Source organism: Chrysochloris asiatica, unplaced genomic scaffold (genome assembly GCF_000296735.1).
Source record: "Chrysochloris asiatica unplaced genomic scaffold, ChrAsi1.0 scaffold00024, whole genome shotgun sequence".
NCBI classification, from domain to species: domain Eukaryota; kingdom Metazoa; phylum Chordata; class Mammalia; order Afrosoricida; family Chrysochloridae; genus Chrysochloris; species Chrysochloris asiatica.
In genome coordinates, this window is record NW_006408542.1 from 18080003 (window position 1) to 18101547 (window position 21545).

The window sequence follows — 21545 nt, forward strand, 5'->3', positions numbered from 1 at the left end:
GTTTTTAGAGGGATCAAGAGTCTTAAGGAATGTCAGGAAGACCTCACAAAGCCTAAAGAGGAAGGCTTTCTCTTTTTGTCAGTTTTGAGGCAAAGTCCTTTTTCTCCTGTCAGCATCTGTACAGCCAGCCTTCCTTGGAGATCTCTCTGTGTACTATTATCAGCCTTTCCCTGGATCTAAGAGCTTCACAGTGCAGGGACCCCAGGTTCAAATGAAGGACTCCACAACTGACTCTTCTTTCTTGGTGCAAATAGGCCACTTGTTCTCTCTCTTTTTTTAAGAAATAAAAATTATTGCAGATAGTAAATCTCATCATGGAAGTGATTATATAACATTACATCTTATAAGGGGACATTACTACACCTGAACTGCCAAAGCACTGAGAAACCTGTCCCATTCTACAAGAAATAAAAGGAGGAAATGCAGAACAAAATTTCAAAATCTCATGGACTGCATGCACACTTCCTGGGCCATGAAGGTGGCCATTTTTAAAGCTTAAAACAAAGGTGGGTATAACTGCTGACACCTTGTTGTTGTTGTTAAGTACTATGGAGTCGGTGCCGACTCACAGCGATCCTGCACAGGGTTTCCAAGGCTGTAAATCTTTACGAGAGCAGAAAGCCTCATCTTTCTCCGTGGGACAGCTGGTAGTTTCAAACTGCCGACCTTGAGGACAGCAGCCTGATTCGTAACCACTACGAAGCACAAATTAAGTCAGCAACACTAAGCTATTCTAGTAGTCTTTGTTTTCTTCACTGCCACACACTCATAAAACAATAACAACAAAGAAGTCAGTTTCACTTAAGATTACCTTTGAGGAAGCAGAAGAAATTATTAACTGTAAGAATGATCTTTGAGAAGACATCTTTTGCATATTCTGTGACAAAATAGAAATTGCATATAAAGCACTTCTGCTGCATTCTTATCACTGCATTCTTATTACTGTCTTGAGTAAAAGCATTTGTAGAATCATCTGAATTGTAGGCTGAACTACCTTCTTCTCATGTTACTGTTGGTATGTGTTGCTGATTTGATTACTTTTGATTACTATTCACAGTGACCCTGTAAGAATCAGCAGAACTGCCCCGTAGGGTTTCCTATATGTAAATTTTGCTAGATGAGCCCCTCAGGTGGAAAAGCACTGAAAATATGACAAAATAGAGTTGACAATGATGACACAAATGGAATAAAACTTTCAGGACCTTTATTTACAGATGGGGCACAAGTCAAAATGAGGACAAATATCCATTAATAATAGTGGTGGTGGTAGTATGCCATGGAGTCAGTTCCGACTCACAGCAACCTAGTAGAGGGTTTCCAAGGCTGTAAATCTTTACGGGAGCAGAAAGCCACTTATTTCCATTAATAAGAGGAACATGGAATATAAGAAGTATGAATCTAGAAAAACTGGAAGTTGTCAAAAATGAAATGGAACACATAAAGATCAATATCCTAGGCATGAGTGACCTGAGATGAACTGGTACTAGACATGCTGAATTTGCCCATCATATGATTTACTATGCTGGGAATGACGAATTGAAGAGGAATGATCTAACATTCATCATCAAAAAGAACATCTCAAGATCAATCTTGAAGCATATGCCTACAAGGTAGACAAGTTATTATCACTATTATTCAAATTTATACAACAAGCAAGAAAGCCAGTGATGATACAACTGAAAAATTCTAACAACTCCTTCAGTCTGAAATTGATCAAACATGCAATCAAAATATGTTGATAATTACTGTTGATTGGAATGTAAAGATTGGAAACAACAAAAAGAAAGGATGAATAGTTGGAAAATATGGCCTTGGAGATAGAAACAATGCTGGGATGGCATAAGAGAACTTTGCAAAACCAAGGAACTATTCATTTCAAATATCAGTTTTTAAAAATAAGAAAGACTACACATGGACCTCCCCAGATGAAATACACAGTAATCACACTGACTACATCTATCGAAAGACACGTTGGAAAGGTTCCTATCATCAGCCAAAACGAAGCCAGGGGCAGACTGTGAGTAAACCATTAATTTCTCATATGCAACTCCAGGCTGAAACTAAAGGAAATTGAAACAAAACCATGAGAGCCACAATTTGATGTTGACCATATCCCATCTGAATTTAAAGATCATCTCAAGAACAGATTTGATGCAACAGACCACAAAAGACCGACGACCAGAAGAGTTGTGGGATGATATCAAGAAAATCACACAGGAAAAAAGCAAACGGTCAACAAGACAAGAAAGAAGGAAAACACCAAAATGGATGTCAGAGAAGACTCTGAAACTTGCTCTCCAGCACTGAGATGCAAAAGTGAAAGGAAAAAATAAGGAAGTAAAAGAGCTGAACAGAAAATTTTCAGCAGCAGCTCGAGAAGATAAAGTCAATTATAATGAAATGTGCAAAGAACTGGACTTAGAAAGCCAAAAGGGAAGCACACACTCAACATTTTTCAAGCTGAAAGAACAGAAGAAAAAATCCAAGCCTTTACTCATAATACTGAAAGATTCTATGGGCAAAATATTGAATCATGTGGAAAGCATCAAAAGAAGACGAAGGAATACACAGAGTCACTGCACCAAAAGGAAACTGATGATGTGCAACTATTTCAAGAGACAGTATATGATCAAGAGCCAATGGCACTGAAGGAAGACGTCCAACATGCACTGAAGGCACTGGCAAAGAACAAAGTCCTGGGAATTGATGAATTTTTTTCAACAAACCAATGAAGTACAGAAGGCATACACTCATCTATGCCAAGAAATTTGGAAGATAGCTACCAGGCCAACTGATTGGAAGAGATTCGTATTTGTGCCCATTCCAAATAGACATGACCAAACAAAATGTGGAAATCATTGACAATATCGTTAATACATGCAAGAAAAATTTTGCTAAAGATAATTCAAAAACAGCTGCAAAAGCACACTGTGACAGGGAGCTGCTAGAGGTTCAAGCCAGATTTCGACAAGGAAATAGAATGAGGGACATTGCTGACATCAGACAGATAGTGGCTGAAAGCAGAAAAATACCAGAAAGATGTTTACCTGTGCTTTACTGACTAAGCAAGACTTTTGACTGTATGAATCATGACAAGCTATGAATAACATTGCAAAGAAATGAGTTCTTCCAGAACATTTCATTGTGCTCATGAGGAACCTGTACATAGACCAAGAGGCAGTCATTCAAAACAGAACAAGGGGGCATTGCATGATTGAAAATTAGGACAGGTGTGTGCCAGGGTTGTAGTCTTTCACCACACATATTCAACCCATATGCTGAGCAAATAATCCGAGAAGAAGGATTATATAAAAAATGTAGTGTCAGGATTAGATGAAGACTCATTAACAACCTGCAATATGCAGATACAACCTTGATTGCTGAAAGTGAAGAGGACTTAAAATACATACTGAAAAAGATCAAAGACCACAAAATTTTAATAATGGGTTGCATCTCTATGTAAAGAAAACAAAATCCTCACCACTAAACCAATAAATAACATCATGATAAATGGAGAAAAGAATGAGATCGTAAAAGACTTCATTTTGCTTGGTTGCACTATCAATACTCATGAAAGCAGCATTAAGAAATCAGACACCTTGCATTAGGCAAATCTGTTGCACAAGACCTCTTTCAAGTGTTCAAGAACAAAGATGTCAAGTTGAGGACTAAGGTATGCCTGACCCAAGACATGGTATTTTTCACAGCTTTATATGCATGTGAAAGTTGGGCAATCAATAAGGACAAAGTTTGTTAAGTTGTGAACCCTCTTGACTTTTATAACCTAAAAGGGTATGCATGTGCACATTTAACTAAGGAGCGAGTCCATAAATTTTATCAAACTATCATAGTGCTATGACCCTAATACAAGGAATCACTGAACTAAATGCTTTCCTATAATAAGAAACCAAGCTATGCCATGCTTAAAGAAAAACCTCTAAATTTAGCCAGCAGGATGATAGAAGCCAATGCTTTCTCAACTACAGATATAAAGCCCACTCATTCAATGAAAAGTTTCCACGTAAAGATGAAGAAACAGCGATACTGGTCTACTGGGACATATCTTTCATAGAGATGTCTAAGACTGTCTGAGAAGCAAAAAGTGATTCAAAATGTCTTCCCAGGGGATGAGCAAAGTACACCGTAATGTTTCTGCTATGCACAACATTTACATACATCCTTGGAAAGTTGCGTACCCACTGCATATTAAAAGAGTGTCATTGTGCAAATACTAGGGAAGTTGCTGCTTAAGGAAGCAACACCTTGAATGATTTTGGAAACAAATAATTCTTCTTGTAATACAAAATAGTCTGTAAGTTATTGTTTTGGGGTTTCTAAGCCCAGATTTAACACTTAAAACTTTTAAAGTGTTGAAAAGCAAAGCTGTCAGCTTGAGGACTAAGGTGCACCTGACCCTAGACATGGTATTTTCAATAACCTCATATGCATGCGAAAGCTGGACAGTGAATAAGGAAGACTGTAGAAGAATTGATGCTTTTGAGTTATGGTGTTGGAGGAGAATACTGAAAGTGCTACAGGCTGCCAGAAGAACCAATAGATCCATTTTGGAAGAATGCATTTTGCAGCCAGAGTGCTCCCTGGAGGCCAAGATGGCCAAACTTCGACTCTCATACTTCAGACATATTGCCAGGAGGGACCAGTCACTGGAGAAGGATATCATGTTTAGTAAAATGGAGGGTCAGAGAAAAAGAGGAAGACCCCCAGTGAGATGGATTGGCAAAGTAGCAGTATCAATGGACTCAAGCGTGGCAACAATAGTGAGGTTGGCCCAGGATCAGGCAGTGTTTCGTTCTGTTGTGCACAGGGCACTATGAATTGGTATGGATTCAATGGCACCTAACAACAACAACAAGAAGCCCAGATTTACATTTAGTAAACAAGGTGTATATAGACTAGTAAAGCAATATGTAAATAATACATGCCAGTTTGATAAATATTGCTTTTCCTTCAACACAGGTGAATCTTATAAGACCCATGGCAGGAGACACCACTGTCCTGCATTTTTTTCATTTCCATGTTCTATTCTACTCAGAATACAGAAAAGTCGTATCACCAATTAATTAAGAAAACACTACAATGTTCCTGCTATCCAGTTAGGGCACCTACCAGCTCCTCCTTAACATTCACGCCTTCTTCTAAGCCATCACTGATCTTTGGGGTAGTCTTCTTTACCCGCGGCACCCTCTTTGGCTTAGTTTCCTTGGGTACGGGCTGTTTTCGGCTTCTGGGGACTTTCTTTTGGGGCTCCCAGATGCTATCTTCCTTGTCATCTTCTTCAGATGCAGATGATCTAAGAGTAAATTGACAGCAAATTTCCAGAAAAAAATGAGAATACATGTCAAATGAAAAAAGGAAACACATGCAAGACTTCTTGGAAAAAAAATAATAATAAAGTAGGAGATGTTTTCATGTAAAAGGAGTTAGGTGTACACAAGCAAAATACACACATTTCTAGGAACTGAAACAACAGAGTTGATCAGGGGATGATGTACAAACACTTCAGGTAAGGTGCAACTCAAGTGTCTCCCTATTCTCCCTTCAGCTATCAGACAAACACTCCACACATATATATACTCTAGACTTAGGAAATTATTATATATAAGCAACTAAGGAGCCCTGGTGATGCTATGCGTTAAGTGTTGGGCTGATAAACTGAAAGGTCAACAGTTCAAAACCACCAGCAGCTCTAGCCTGTCTGCTCCAGCCTCGAAAACTCTATACACTGCGTCGTTGAGTCCGAATCGATTCAACGGCAGTGAATTTGGTTGGGTTTATAAGTAACTTTCTGAACCATGTCATACCATAGTAAACGTGAACTCTTGAATTTTAACAGTGCAAAACACTTAAATCATTTCCTAAGTGCTAATTCATTTGAACTGTATTAAGCTACTCAAATCAATGTAAGAAGTGGAAATGTTATATAAAAACCCAATACCCCAAACACTCTGAATTGCTTTAATTTACCTCTTTTTTTTTTTTTTTTTCTTTTCACAGAGTGGATTTGTTTCCTGATTCAATTGGATCAGGTGCAGCTACAGCACTTTTCTAACTCAAGAATCAAACTCAAAGCAAAAGCAGTGACAAGAAGCTGTGTGAACTCTGATAATGGAACCTCTGGCTCCTGGCAACCCAGTTACTCCTGCTTTTTTACCCCTACAGTAAGAGACAGCCATTTCCTTCCTCTCGCTTTTTGAATGACTTCCATTCAGCCTGGAGGCAAAATCCTGATTGAATGACTTCTTAGCTACCTCATGCTCTGTGGTGTGCCTTTGCATCAAATCCAACTCACAGGGACCCCACAGGACAGACTAAAATTGTTCCATGGGTTTTCCTAAGCTATAATCTTCATGAGAGCAGATGGCTGCCTGGTCTTTTCTTCCCCAGAGCAGCTGGTGACCCTTTGGTTAGCAGTCAAGTACTTATGCATTCGTTGCACCATCAGTGTGCTTTAAACTAAACTCTAAAAAGACACAATGTAGCTCAACCCACTGGCATACTCAAAATAAGTGCGCTTATAATAGTGAATGTTGTTCCTATTGTTGTTAAGTGCCATCAAGTCAGTTTCAACTCATAACAACCCTGTATAGGGTTTCTGAGGAGCGGCTGATGGATGAGTTTGTACCACCAATCTTGTAGTTCAAAGGGACTTGAGGTCCAGTGCTTATCCTGCAGTGCCACAGCAGGACTAAAGAGTAAGCAGACCACAAACAGAAAATCATTACACTAATAATAACACCAAGGCAAAATTCAAAGGAAAACCACAGTTCCCATCACTAATATTTTCACCAAGCTGACTAGTTCGATTTCTTTCCACCTCAGTCTCATCATACTGTCATCATCTGTGGTGCTGTGGGTTAATGCACTGGACAGCAAGGTCGGTTTGAACCGCAAGGTCAGAGGTTCTAGCTCACCAGCCACTCCTCAGAAACCCTAGATAGCATTGCTATGGGTTGGAATCGACTCCATGGCACACAACAACAACTTTACTTCACATGGAAACATAACATGTGATATGACATAAGAGTCCTTTCAGTTATTATGAAGAAAAACATCATACAGGTATGACTTTATTACTCATGCAGCAGTTTTGGACAGATAGTCAGTTCTCATTCCTTGTCATTTCTGATCTCTCGGCAGTAGCCAACTCACTCCTAAGAGACTGTCTTCCACACACCTTCCAGGAGTACCAACCCATGGCAGCTCAGTCTTTTCTGTTGCCCGCTTGATGTTAGAATCCTCCAAGGCTTGCTCGTCAGCCCTTTTCTCTTCTCTCTCTATTCTGTTTTTCTTTAAGACCTTATCTCGTCCCATGGTTGAATAAAAGAATCTCAATTTTACATTTCCAACATGACCTGAGCTCAAGACATGTCTATCCAATTTCACTTTAGTGTCTAGCGAGCATCTCAAGAAGTCCAAACAAAACGGAATTCTATTTTACCACCCTCACACCTATCCCTCTTCTAATCTGACCAAATTTTAAAACATCTATCAGCATGCCCCTCAAAATATCCCTTAATTAGACAACTTCTCACCACTTCACCTCTAGGACCCTGTCTGTGTTAAGTACCATGAAGTCATAGCAACCCTGATAAGATTTCCAAGAAGCAGCTGGTGGGTCTGAACCGCCACCTTGCAGTTCAAATAGAGATCTATTGGTCTAGCAGCGTAGTGGTTACGAGTCAAACTGCTAACCTCAAGGTCAGAAGTTCGAAACTGCCAGCTGTTCCACGGGGACAAAGATAAGGCTTTCTGTTCCCATAAAGATTTACAGCCTCGCAAACCCTATACAGGGTTGCTATGAGTCTAAATAAACTCAATGGCAACAACAAAATAAAAACACAGCATGAGTTGAATAGACATTTGTTGCATGAATGGATGAAAAAGATACAGTCTATTCAATCTTAAAGGAGCTCTGGTAGTGTAGTGGTTACGAATTGGGCTGCGAACCGTAAGGTCAGCAGTTCAAAACTACCAGCTGTTCCATGGGAGAAAGATGAGGCTTTCTGCTCCTGTAAAAATTTACAGCCTCTGAAATCCTGTACAGGGTTAATGACTTGTGGTGGTGGTGGTGGTTGTATGCCGGGGAGTCGGTTCCGACTCATAGCGACCCTGCATAGGGTTTCCGAGGCTATAAATCTTTACGGGAGCAGAAAGCCTCATCTTTCTCCTGCAGAAGAGCTGGTAGTTTCGAACTGCTGACCTTAAGTGACATAATGTATTATCCCTTAAAATATACATCATTCTCCTATCCCCATATTAAACCAATTCACTTACAACTCAGATAAGGAAGAGCATTCATCTTTGGATACAGCAGTCTGGACCTTTAATTTTGCTCTTCTTGGCAATGAAGACATCTGGAAGAAACAGAACATGAAATCAGCCTGACCTGAAAAGACTGCTGCTTTATTTGGCTAAAAAATGATAAACTATTCAAAACTAATACTCCATTAATTCTAGAGCTAGAAAATGCCGTGACAGTAGCTGGTAAAGACACAGGAAGATCATTTGTGACCTCAAACACTTGTTTCCCGCTCCTACGCTATCTGCCAATTACATAAGCAATTAACAGCCTTCGATGGTTTGAAAAGTCTTATGAACATCTGAAAAGTTCTATAGGGTGACAGCTCCTAGTACTTTTACAGTTATACGCTTAAGTGTTATTTGATGATGATGCTATCAAGCAGCAAATTATAAAGTCCTTTCTAAAACTACAAATACTCAAAGGCAAGAAATATAATACTTCCCCTTTTCTGTATCATCTTTTTATTTATTTATTTTGTCTTTTTTATTGTGAATTGGGTGAACATTTACAGAGCAAATCAGGTTTCCACCCAACATTTTGTTTCATGTCACTGATTGCGATCCCCATAATATAACATCATGTATCCCATTTCCTCCTTGTATTTTCAGATCTTTTTCCTTGGGTAAATGCCACCTTTTTGATCACCAGTGGTTGATTAGTGTGCATATCTCCCTAGGGTTACTATTCCCCTCACAGACCTATTGTTTAGCTGAAAATTGAGATATGCAAGGTGGGGGTGGTGGGGAATGAGGTGAGCTCATTTGCAGACCTTCAGGCTGACTAAGGGCCATAGTCTCCAGTTACACCACTCTCTATCCAACCAATATGCCTGATCTTTTTATGACTTTCCATTCTGTTCCACATTTTTCTCCCACACTACATCCAGTATCTTCTAATGTGAATACTTTCATAGCATTTGGAAGGAGTGATCTGGTCTCATGGAGCCTTCTCTATCTTCTTACTGAATAAAGTAGAGACCACTTTACAAAATTGACAGTGAAGTATATAATACTGACTAACTGAGTAATCAGACAGGTTATTTCTAAAACAAGACAAACCTTAAAATTAGTCATCATTAACGTTACTAAAATATACTAAATTCAAAGGGAAATACCTAGAGACATCACATAATACAGGATACAAATAAATTTACTTTAAGATTTACTGACTAAAGAACAATAGGCCAAACTATAAATACTTCTTAGAAGCCCTTTAAACAAGTTCCTAAACGAAACATATGTTATAATGCCTTTAGTTATATCCTCCAACTGGAGGAAGCAGTGCTCAGAGAAATATGAAAAGAATTATGACAGAAGAGAACATATTATCCACACAGCACAGCACCACTCAATCCACTGAGTTTAGAACTATTGGGTAGAACCGTGCCCTAAGGAAAGCAAAAACCAATTCCACTGCCTTGGTGTCAATCCCAACTCACAGCAAACTAAATGACAGAGCAGATTGCTTCTTACCGTTTCTGAGACTGCAAATCTTTACAGGTGTAGAAAGACCCCTCTTTCTCTCCCAAGGAGCATCTGGTGGGTATGAACCACTGACTTTTTGCTTACCAGCTCAGTGCTTAACCCATGGCACTACCAGAGCTCCTTTGAGAGAACCAGGAGAAGAGCAAAAAGGAAACCAGTCTCCAGGAAGTCATCAGTATAATATTCAGTTTTTTCCTTACCCTCATTTGGGGATTTTTTGTTTATATAGGTCATCCTTTCTCAAATGAGCACTTCTAGAAAATGATTATAAAGAAATCAGCAACTTGTTATTTCTGCTTTGTGCATTTTGTCACAATGATGATAGTCCCAAGCATACAGAGACAGTTAGTGTAGGATATGGATTTTCAAACTAGGGCAGAAGTGGATTTTTTAATAAATGGTATTGAGATAATCGGAGTCCTGGTGTGGCGCTGTGGATTAATGCACCAGTCTGCAAAGCCATTGAACTGCATCTCCTTGGAAACTTTATACAGGGTCACTATGGGTTGGGACTGACTCGATGGCACTTAATAACAACAACAACACTGAGATAACCAGCAACCCCTCCGGAGGAAAATAAACACGTAATCCCCACCTTCACATCATGAACAAAATTTCATACACTTTCACAAATGATTTAAAATGCACAAAATAAAACCACAAGTACTATAAAATAAAGATTATGTTTATAATCTTGAGTAGGGTATTCCTAAGTATGGCTTAAATCTTCCAAAGTAAAAAAGATGAATAGATTTCACTATATGAAAATTATAAAATATGGGTCAGGGGAAGATGGCAGAGTAAGTAGACCCACTGAGCCAACCCTCTGTAACAAAGGCATAGGAGGCCAAGTGACACAGCTACAGATGGTGACCCTGGAGGCCTGAGCACCAGATGACAGGGAAGGAAGGTGGATTGAGTGTCACTGCCTGGAAGAAATAAGGCTGAAGAGAAGCAAGGAGGGAGAAAAAAAACAGGCAGATGGCGGGCTGGCATGGGACAGTGCACCCATCTTGAGGTTTTACGAGAAGATGCTGATAAACTGGCCTGCAGGCATAGGACACAGCTGCAGGTTGGTGTCAAAGGGAAGCAGTCCCTACCTTCACCAACCCAGCAGCCAGTGACACCCCCTCATGGGGTAGGGTGTCAGATATAGGCTTCTGAGCTATATGACACCAAGAGAGAACTGAGTGCACACTTCCAGTCACTATCACATCCACCAGGAGACAGGTGGTGAGAGTCTGAGAATACACTAATATACAATTCCCATCTAAATACAACACCACGATGTCTTGGAGAAAACAGACAATTTCAGCTTACACAAAGAAACAAGACAGAGTGCCTCAAAGAAATCACCAAAATACAAAATCAGAAAACGTAACACCAGAAATTGTATCAAAATTTTAAAGTTTTCTACTTAAGTAACTTCAATGAATTTAAAGATTTAGAAAAACTACAGCTGAAATCAAGGAAAGCAAGGCAAAACTATGGGAAAAATTGGGAAACAAAGTGACAAAATCATTGAAAAAAAAAAAAAAAAAGGAACCATACAAAATCAGCAATGAGAAAGCCAGAGGATTAACACTGTGACTTCAGAAATACATACTACACTGACAGGACAAAGAAACAGAATTGAATCAATAGAAAGTCAAATTACCCAGCTTCAAGAAAAATCTCTGGATAATCATCTGCTAGAGAAACAATCAGAAAGAAGAGCAAAAAAATCCAAAGAAAGCCTAAGATTTATGTCGGACACTATCAAATAGAATAACTTATGTGTGATAGAAATTCCAGGACAGGAAGAGACTAAAAAAAAAAAACCCAACAACAATAACCCAGACTTGTTGGAACAACAACCCAGACTGTCTAAGACTTGTTGGAAGAAAATTTCCCTAATGTCATAGAAGATGAGAATATACCCATTCAAGAAGCTGAATAAACTCCAAACAGGATAGACACCAAAATAAAAATACAAAACATATTATAATCAAACTTTTCAAAACCAAAGACAAGGAAAGAATCCTGAGAGCAACTAGCTCAGGAAAAACTAAAAGTCCCCATCACCCATGTTAACATGTGTCTAACCTACAAATGGAGTCCTGGTGTGGCACTGTACGATAAGCACTGAACTGCTTATCCTACAAAGTACAAGGTTGCCAGTTAAAACCCATCAGCCATGCTTCGAAAACCCTATACATGGTCACTATGAGTTGAAACGGACTCAACAGCACTCAACAATAACAATAACCCTACAAAGAAGAACTTAAAAAAAAAAACAACTCAGCTCTAGTTTTTCTCAGTAGAAATCATTCAGACAATAGAATAACATACATAAAACTCTGAAAGAAAAAAGTTGTCAACCGAAGAATCTATGTCAAGCAAAACTCCATCAAATAAGATGGTGAAATAGGTCATTTTCAGACAAAAAGAAATTAAAATAATTTGTAAAAACCAGACTAACCCTATAAAAAATACTAACGGGAGTTCTTTGCACAGAAGGCCAACAACAGCAAACAACCTGAGACTTAACATACTTAACAGCATCACCTGGACTCATGCAGATATAGAAGTGGTAGAGGTGGCTACATGCCGTGTAGTCACTTCTGACTCATGGAGACCCTGTACAGGGTTTCTGAGGCTGTAAATCTTTACAGGAACAGAAAATCTCTCTTTCCCCCATGGAACCACTGGTAGTTTTGAACAGCTGACCATGAGATTAGCAGCCCAAGGAGCTCTGGTAGCGTAGTGGTTACGAATCGGGCTGCGAACCTTAAGGTCAGCGGTTCGAAACTACCAGCTGCTCCGCAGGAGAAAGATGAGGCTTTCTACTCCCGTAAAGATTTACACCCTCGGAAACCCTGTACAGGGTCGCTATGGGTCAGAACCGACTCGATGGCACATAACAACAACAACAACAACTCTACCAGAGTAGTGGTTGTTAGGTACCATCAAGTCGGTACCAATTCACAGCGACCTTGTACACAACAAAACAAAACACTGCCTGATCCTGGGCCAACCTCACTCAATGCAGGAAACGTAAAGAGCAAAGTTTACTGCTGGCAGCCAGAGTATCAGCTCAAGCCCAAACCACTCTGACCACGAAGTGAGCAGGGGAACAGAGTTTGATACAAAAAACACAGAGCGGTTATAACACACAAACTTGTCTTGTCAGCTGGGGTGGTAAATTCCAGCAGACCCTTATCCCATAAGTGGGAATAAACCCACCTATAAACCCTTATCTTGGTTGTATGGATGGGCTAAGTTTTATCCTATTTGTTCAGGTGTCCTTGGGTCATTCTGGCCTTCAAGGTTTTTCTGTAAGAAGTGTATTTATTATTTTTCCATAGAGTGAGGTTGGGGGAAAGGGGAGCAGGGTGAACTATGCTATAATTTTCAAATGGGGGCTGTTAATTATACTATAACAGGTCACTATTGGTCAGAAGCAACTTGAAGTATGGCACCTTCTCAAAAAGCTGGGAATAGAAATACCATGTTGTTGTTATGTGCGGTGAAGTCGGTTCCCACTCATAGTGACCCTGTACAGGGTTTCTGAGGCTGTAAATCTTTACGGGAGCAGAAAGCCTCATCTTTCTCCTGCGGAAGAGCTGACCGTAAGGTTAGCAGCCTGATTCGTAACCACTACACTACCAGAGCTCCTTATATAGCCCAGCAATCTCTCTACTTGGTATACTGTTGTTGTTGTTGTTAAGTGGTTAAATGCCCTCAAGTTGGTTCCAACCCACAGCAACCCTATATTGTGTTTCCAAGGAGAAGCTGGTAAATTTGAACCACCCACATTGTCATTCAAACCGACCTTGGGTCCAGTGTTAATCCCAGGGTGCCATAGTCACAAGATAAGGAGCTGTGCCATGAACTGATACGTGCACAACCATGTTCTCACAGCACTACTCACAGTAGCAAAAAGACAGAGACAACTGTAACGCCCGTATGTAGAAAAACGGTTACACAAACTTTGGTACATACATATAATGGAATACTAAGCAAAAGTGAAGAATAAAGATACATATGCAAAACACCTGATAACAAGGATGAAACTGGAGGACACTGTTGTTGTTAAGTGCCTGTTAGTCAGTTCTAACCCATAGCAACCCTGTATACAGTTTCCAAGGAGCAGCTGGTAGGTCTGAACCACTGACCTTGTGATCCAGCAGCACATTATCCTGCAGCGCCACACCAGGACTCCTGGAGTACATTATGCTGAGTGAAATCAGTCAATCACAAAAGGACAAATACCGTTTGAGATGACTACTGTAAATAGTCAAGAAAAGGTTTTCACAATAAAAGAAATATTCTTCATTGGTTGCCAGGGGTAGGAGGGAAGGGGAAACAACTAACAAGAGGGTAGATACATGTTAATTTGAGTGACAGGTAAGGCAGTATACAAGGACATACACAGAAGAATGATGAAGGCAGGCGAATAATGATAAGTACAAGTGAAATTAAACAGCTGTAAGCAACATTATATACACAAACCTGTAATAACAATGATCTATGGGTAGAAAAGAGTCCTAGTGTAGTGCTGTGGGTTAATGCACCAGACTGCAAAGTCAGTTTGAACCGCAAGGTCACTATGGGTCAGAACCAACTCGATAGCACTTAACAACAACAAATGGGGAAAACATGAATATATACAAAGACTGAACAGGTGTAGGAGGGACAGTGGTACACCACAGATAGATAAAGGTTCGACGGAGGATATCTGCACCTGGGTATTTACCTTTGCTGAAAACATATCCATGAATGTGGTGGAGCATACAGGGAGCAAAAATATGAAAACCAAACTCCTCCAAGGAATGACTTGCTGGGCTTGGGGGCTTAGGACCATAGTTTTGGGAGACAGCTTGGTCAACTGACAATGTTCTACACCAGACTTTAATGAGTAATGACTGGGACCTTAAAAGCTCATGAGTGGTCATCTAAGGTGTAACTATTTGTAAGGTTGTTGTTAAGTGCCAGAGAGTTGGTTCCAACTCATAGTAACCTTGTATAGGGTTTCCGAGGAGTGGCTGGTTGAGTTTGAACCGCCAACCTGTGGACAGTAGCTCTTATCTTACACTGCCACACCAGGACTCCATTTGTAGGGTAGGCACATGTTGACATGAGTGATGGGGAAGGCAATATATAAAAGGGAAGTTGGCAGAGGAAAGGTGAAGGCAGCAGAAGACCTAGAGATAAAGTGAACAGAGATCTATACTGTTAACTGCTGGTGCATGATGGGAATCACAGAGTAATGAAACAAAGTATATGATTTGTTGAATGTAAGACTGATGATCTGTTCTGTAAACCTTCACTCAATTCACAACAGAAAGTTTAAAATATATATATACATAATAGGAAATTTTCTTAGAAATTACCAAATACCTCAATGGAATTAATTGCTGGGCATGGGGGGCTCATAACCACAGTCTTGGGGGCCAACGTGGTCAACTGGCATAGCACAGTACACAAAGATAATGCTCTACATCCTACTTCGGTGAGTTAACAAATGGAGTCTTACAAGCTCATGAGCAGTCATCTGAAGTGTAAATATTGGTCTCTTCCTGTCTGGAGGAAAAAAGAGTGAAGAAAATTGAAGATGATTGGAAACATTAGCCCAGTGAACCATGTGAACATCCGCCTCCATGACCTGCAACCAGAAGAACTAGATGATACCCGGCTACTATGACCAATTGCTCTAAAAGGATGACATTATAAAAGTCCTGGGTAGAGTGAAAGAAAATGTGAAGCAAAACTCAAAATCATAAAACAGACCAGGCTTACGTAATGGCGACTGGGACTACAGACCATGGTCACCTTTCAGATCTGGAAGTGAATTCACCTTCTTGGCTCAATTTTCAGCCAATAAATAGGTATACAAGGGGACATCACTAGTGAGGTAAGCACACCAGACTGGCTAACCAATCAAGATCAAAAAGGAAGTATTTACCAAAGAATAAAATTCAGAAGGGTTGGGAAAGGAGGAATGGAAACAGGGCACACCAGGAGGAGTGGGATAAGTGAGATTACACTGAGGGAACTGTAATCAGTGAGATGGAATGAAGTGTATGATTTATGCAAACTGATGATCTCCTCTGTCAATTTTCACTCAATCCACAATGAGAAGATTTTTTAAATGAATTAGTTAAAATGGAGAAGAAAAAAAAAAATTACAAAAGAAAGAGAACTCTGGAGAGTCGCTGGGGCCCAACTTCTTCAGAAGCATCTACATAATCTCTGAGGAAGACAACAAACTTCCTGCAATACTGGCCCTCAACCAAACCATAAAAACATAAAATACTAGAAATGGAAAGCGTCTATGAGATCAGAGATCCCTGCATTATTGTTTTATGAATTAGAATCCTGAGATCCAGTGGTCTTAGGGAACAGACTCGCAGCACAGAAAGGACTAGAACCCAGAGCTTCAAGGATCAAGATTAGCTTTGTTTTCCATACTACAAACATTAGTGACTTGCTATCAGATGGGCGGTTCAAGGAAATTTGCATAGAATTCCCACTCATTCTTTTCCTTTAAGTTATTCAGAGCCTCCTACAAGCCAGCAGGCATCCAGGTGTGGACTGCAAAGTTCGTTTGCGCCTCAAGGCGGGAGGTTTAACCTCACCAGCCACTCCTCGGAAACCCTATACAGGGTCGCTATGGGTCGGAATCGACTCGACGGCACTTAACAACAACAACCAAGTTACTATGAATCGGAATCGCCTCCACCGCAATGGGTTTAGTTTGGGGTATATGCCGGGCACACTGCTGAAGCCACAGCTGGGCCATATCATAAAGAAAGGGTGCTTTTCCTCCCTTTCCGATAAAAAGAGGTATATAAACAACGAAGTTTTGCCCGGGTTTTTCCCATATCTGACCCTAAGAACTAACAGCTACTAGAATTTTGACAACAAGCGCTAGGAGACACGTGTCAGCTAGCTGTCCGGTTGTTAGTTGTGAAATAAATACAGCACTAACGCAGTAAAACGCAAAGAAACTTCTCACTTTAAAAATAAGTGTTTTTCCCTAATAAGCTCTCCGAACTATTTTAGTAAAACAAAAAAGAAAAAACAGAGCCCAGTCACAGGGCTCCCAGAAGCCCACAAACCGTACAGCTCACCTTTCTGTCTGAACGTCTGATGCACCAGGAGTCCGCGTATGACCGCACCTTCCGGTTCCCGCCGGAAGTTTTTCAAACGCCAAAAGTCCCGCCTCTCTTTTCCCTGACAACACGACGCAAATGCGCTGCGCAAAGAGGGGGCGGGGCACGTTGGATTGAGGCGGAGCTAGAGGGAGATACCCGTGGGAGCGCCCGGGCGGTACCGTGGGCAGCGGGGACGATGTCCAATTTCCCTAGAGCTGCTTGGAGGTGGAGCTGAAGCCGCCAAAAATATAGCCCCGCCTCCTTGTTTTTCTTTCTGTGGTTCAATGCGCTAGAATGCAAGGTCGGTTTGAACTGCAAGTGAGCAATTCAAACTCACCAGCCGCTCCTTGGAAACCCTTTACAGGGTCGCTGTGGGTCGGAATCGACTCGACGGCGCTTAACAACAACAGCCATGTGAGTCGAAACAACTCGATGTCAGTAAACAACAACAACCCTAATATCAGCATTGGACTGTGAACCACAAGGTCGTCAATTCAAACCCACCAACTGCACCTTGAGAACCCTATACAGGGTTGTTATGAGTCTGAACAGACTCCGCAGCACTTAACAGCAGCAACAGCAACCCGTAGGATAATACAATAGACCAGAGATTGGTTTGAATTGCAGATTAGCAGTTCAAACTCACTAGCCGCTTCTTGGAAACCCTATACAGGGTCGCTATGAGTATGAACCAACTCAAGGGCACCTTTTTGCTCTCACTTGTCTGTTATCTTTTAAACTCAAAGGTGTTTCTTTCCACTGAAATATTCGTAGGTTGCACTGAACAATTTTAAATTTTTAATCTTTACTATTTCTAGGGGGAAAAAACAACTATGTCCTTCCAGTAGATTCCAAATGATGGGTCCCCATGTATTTCAGAGCAGAAATGTGCTCCATTTGGTTTTCACTGGCTAATCTTTCTAAAGTAAATCTCCAGGCCTTCTTCTGAGGGGCCTTTGGAGGATTTGAACCGCCAACTTGTTGCTTAGTAGTCAATTACTTAATTGTTTACATTACCAGGGGAGTCTTGGTGTAACATTGTAGGATAAGCTCAGGACCGCAAGGTCAGTTTGAACTGCAAGGTTGCTGTTGTTAAGTGCTATCCAGTCGATCTGACTCATAGCGATCCTGTATAGGGTTTCCAAGCTGGCAGATTTGAATTGCCGACCTTATGGTTCGCAGTCCGTTCTTAACCTACAGCATGACACCAGGAGTCTGAACCACAAGGTAGGTGGTTCAAACTCACCAGCTGCTCCTTAGAAATCCTACACTGGACCTCTATGAGTGGAAACCAACTGTTGTTGTTAAGTGCCTTAGGGTCGATTGTGTTTCCAAGGAGCAGCTCGTGAACTTGAACTGCCGACCTTGAGGGTCAAACAGACTTTGCAATCAAGTGCATTAATTCACAGCGCCACACCCAAATTCGGGAAACCAACTAAATGGTACTTAAAAAGTAACTTCCATAAGGGTGTTTGTAGTATATTTGTAGCGTAATTCATTATTTCCTAAATCCTAAAAGAGGGTTTTCTTCCAGGTTTATGGAAATATACAAATAGTGGCTCCTCTAATAAGCCTTCGGACTTCTGGTGATGAGAGGTAGGATCACCACTGGCCTATGAACCGCAAGATCAGCAGTTAAAACCCATCAGCTGCTCTTCGCAAACCCTATACAGGATCGCTTTGAGTCCGAACCGACTCGACAGTACTTAGCAACTGTTAAGACTTCACGCTCAGCCCCTTGTGAGCTCTGCTGTAGTGGAGTAATTTAGCCCTAGAATCATCACGATGTTACTTTGTTCTCTAAGGCAAGTTGATGTTCTGTCATGTTCATATATTTGGAAACAGAGTTATCTCAGGAACTTCCTAGTAAACTTAGATGCATCACTTTATGTTTTTGAACTCGTCTTAACTGCCATCTCCTTCATTTTACCCTCAACCTAGTTACCTAGTACTTAGGAGTAAATAGACACTGAATTATTTTATTTGAGGCAAACATAGGTCCCAGTAACCTGTCCTGGAGCAAGAATTTCATTTTCAGATTCTTGGAAAATCTGTGACTTGAGTGTTGATCACCTGATATCCTAAGTGTGAGCCCTCCTTCATAGCCATTGTATCCATTTCCCTTCCCACAAAACCCAGAGATTACCTCTTGCTCTTGAGTGGAATTGTGCCTGGATATCTTAACCTCACTTTCATTCCCTGAAGACTCACTTTTTTTAAAACCATTAATCCAATTTAAAAGCTTTCTAAAGACCTCCTCAGTAATTCTTTCCCTTCACCTTGAATACATATTTTTCATAACCAAGCTTTTAGTAGAAATGAAAACTGGCTTAGTTTTCAGATGGTGTTTTTTGTTTGTTTTTGTCAAGCGAACTGAACTAAAATCACAGAAACAACCAAAGAAATTTGATTGTAAAATTAAGGCATATAAAGACAATAAGATTATTGTTAATCTAGATTTTGTTGTTGTTGTTGTTGTTAAGTGTCATATCAGTTCTGACCCATAGTGACCCTGTACAGGGTTTCCAAATAGCAGTTGGTGAGTTTGAACTGCCAACTTTGCAGTTCAAACAGCTATACAGTATTGGCGCATTAATCCACAATGCCACACCAGGACTCCAATCTAGATTGGAATTTAGTAAATGAAACCACCTGGATTTGTTTCAGATGCTTCAAAAGAGCAGCTTTTCACTGTTAATAACTTACTTCCAGGAACTCTGCGTACTAAAGAGTCTACCAAGATGTTGAAATGATGCATGAGTGGGCCATGCTACAGAGCCATCCAAAGTGAACATAAATTGTACTGAATATGAGTAATTGTTATCATGACTAATTGCAACTGTCACAACTGTAAAGGTAGAAGATTTCAAACAAAAACGGACTAGTTTATCTTACAGTTCAGAAACAAAGGACCCTAGGACCATCAAGGGAGAAGAGTATGAGCTTAATGTGAGACCCTATCCAGAGAAGCAACAACACCAGAGATGAAGGCAGAGATGAGGACATGGAGAGAGGGAGCATCTGAGGATTCTAGACTCATGAAAAGAGAACAGCTGTGTCCTGGCAACCAGGAGGCAGGCTTGCAGAATGTGCCCTTTGGTTGTTTAAATGGTTATATATTCCTGAGTGTTTTTGTGTACATCCTACCCCACCCAACCCTACCCCCCAAAAAAACCCCAGAGGGAATAGAAGCAAATACTGTTGAATGATGATGTACAGAGGAGATTGTAATCATTGTAATGAAATGAAGGTGTAAAATTGATGTTCTCCCATGTAAACTATCACTCAGTTCACAATAAAAAAAAAACTTTTTTTAAAAAATTGTACTGAATAATTTTTGTGATGGGAAGGAATAGGGATTCTTCTTAAACCTATTGCATCTGAGCTTCTGTATCTAAGATCTTTGGTTACTAGATCAGTTTCTGAGATTGTCTAAGGTTTATTCTTTTTCTTTCCTTCATAATCTACACTACTTTAGGTTGCCTTTTGCATACATAGATTGTATAAAATCTGGAACTGTCTACTTTAATGGCAACCTGCTCCATAATTTCTAGTCCTAGAGAACACATTAAATCCAGATTTATGAGGAAAGAAACAGGACATAATAACAACAATAAATTTTTAGTTACTATTCACCTCGAAGGCACTTACAACACCAAAAACAATTCACCTACTTTTGATTCATCATTTTGCTAGACGGGTGTAATATAGGAGCAGTAAGGGTCAAAGTAAATTTACTAGTCTTTAGCCATAATTCCTACCCTGGAGGAATTTACATACAAACCTGGAAACTAGATACAACCCCAAAATATGTGCAAAACAAAGACTCAAGCAAAAAAGTCTAGATTCAAAGATTAGGTTGTACATGGTACAACAGCACACTACACAGTGAGGAGGAGAATATGTGTTAGTCAGCACAGTGCTGGACCTTGACCCCCTACCCTTAGCCCCAAACCAGGGAGATTTCCCTTTCAAATAATAAAGAAAAAATACTATTAAACTAAAGGGAGTAAGACAGTAAAACTTTATATATTAGACATCTGGGAAAAATAAAATCTGTGGCAGGTCCTCTAAAATTAAAATAGGTGGTGGCCTATTCCAAAAGCAAGCAATACTGTCCAAGCATTTCCTTTGGAATTTTGCAAGAGAGCCACTCCCACGACAAGCTGTCAAAAGAAATTCAGCAGCCACTTAAGTATAAACCAGCTTCCATTACAGAAACTGTTTGCTCTAGGATCTAACTCAAGCTATTGTTATTGTTGTTTCTGTTATGTGCCGTGAAGTCACATCCAACTCATAACAACCTTGTACAGGGTTTCCGGAGCTGTAAATCTTTACGGGAGCAGAAAGCCTCATCTGTCTCCTGCCGAACAGCTGCAAGTTTCGAACAGCTGACCCTGAGGTTAGCAGCCCAATTCGTAACCACTACACTACCAGAGCTCCTTCTATTGTTACTAATGGATCTTAAATATTGAGTTCCAAGAAACTCACAGGTTTAAGACTAATGGCCTGTTCAATAGACTCCTGTGAACCCAGGTGGAGACCCAGTTGGCCAGCAGTGTGGCAAGACCTGGGGACTCTTGGGCCCAGAGTCAGTGA

At 40.4% G+C, this 21545-nt stretch overlaps 1 protein-coding gene across 1 annotated transcript in view; it reads right to left on the reverse strand.

The window, feature by feature from the left end:
* SRBD1 (S1 RNA binding domain 1) overlaps positions 1-8375 on the reverse strand; it is a 352160-nt gene extending 343785 nt beyond the window's left edge. The window contains exons 1-2 of the mRNA XM_006839417.1: positions 8296-8375; positions 5128-5311 (exon numbers count right to left, since the gene is read on the reverse strand). Of these exons, the coding sequence (XP_006839480.1) occupies positions 5128-5311; positions 8296-8375 (264 nt within the window). The remainder of the gene's footprint in view (positions 1-5127; positions 5312-8295) is intronic.
* Positions 8376-21545: the final 13170 nt, after the last annotated feature.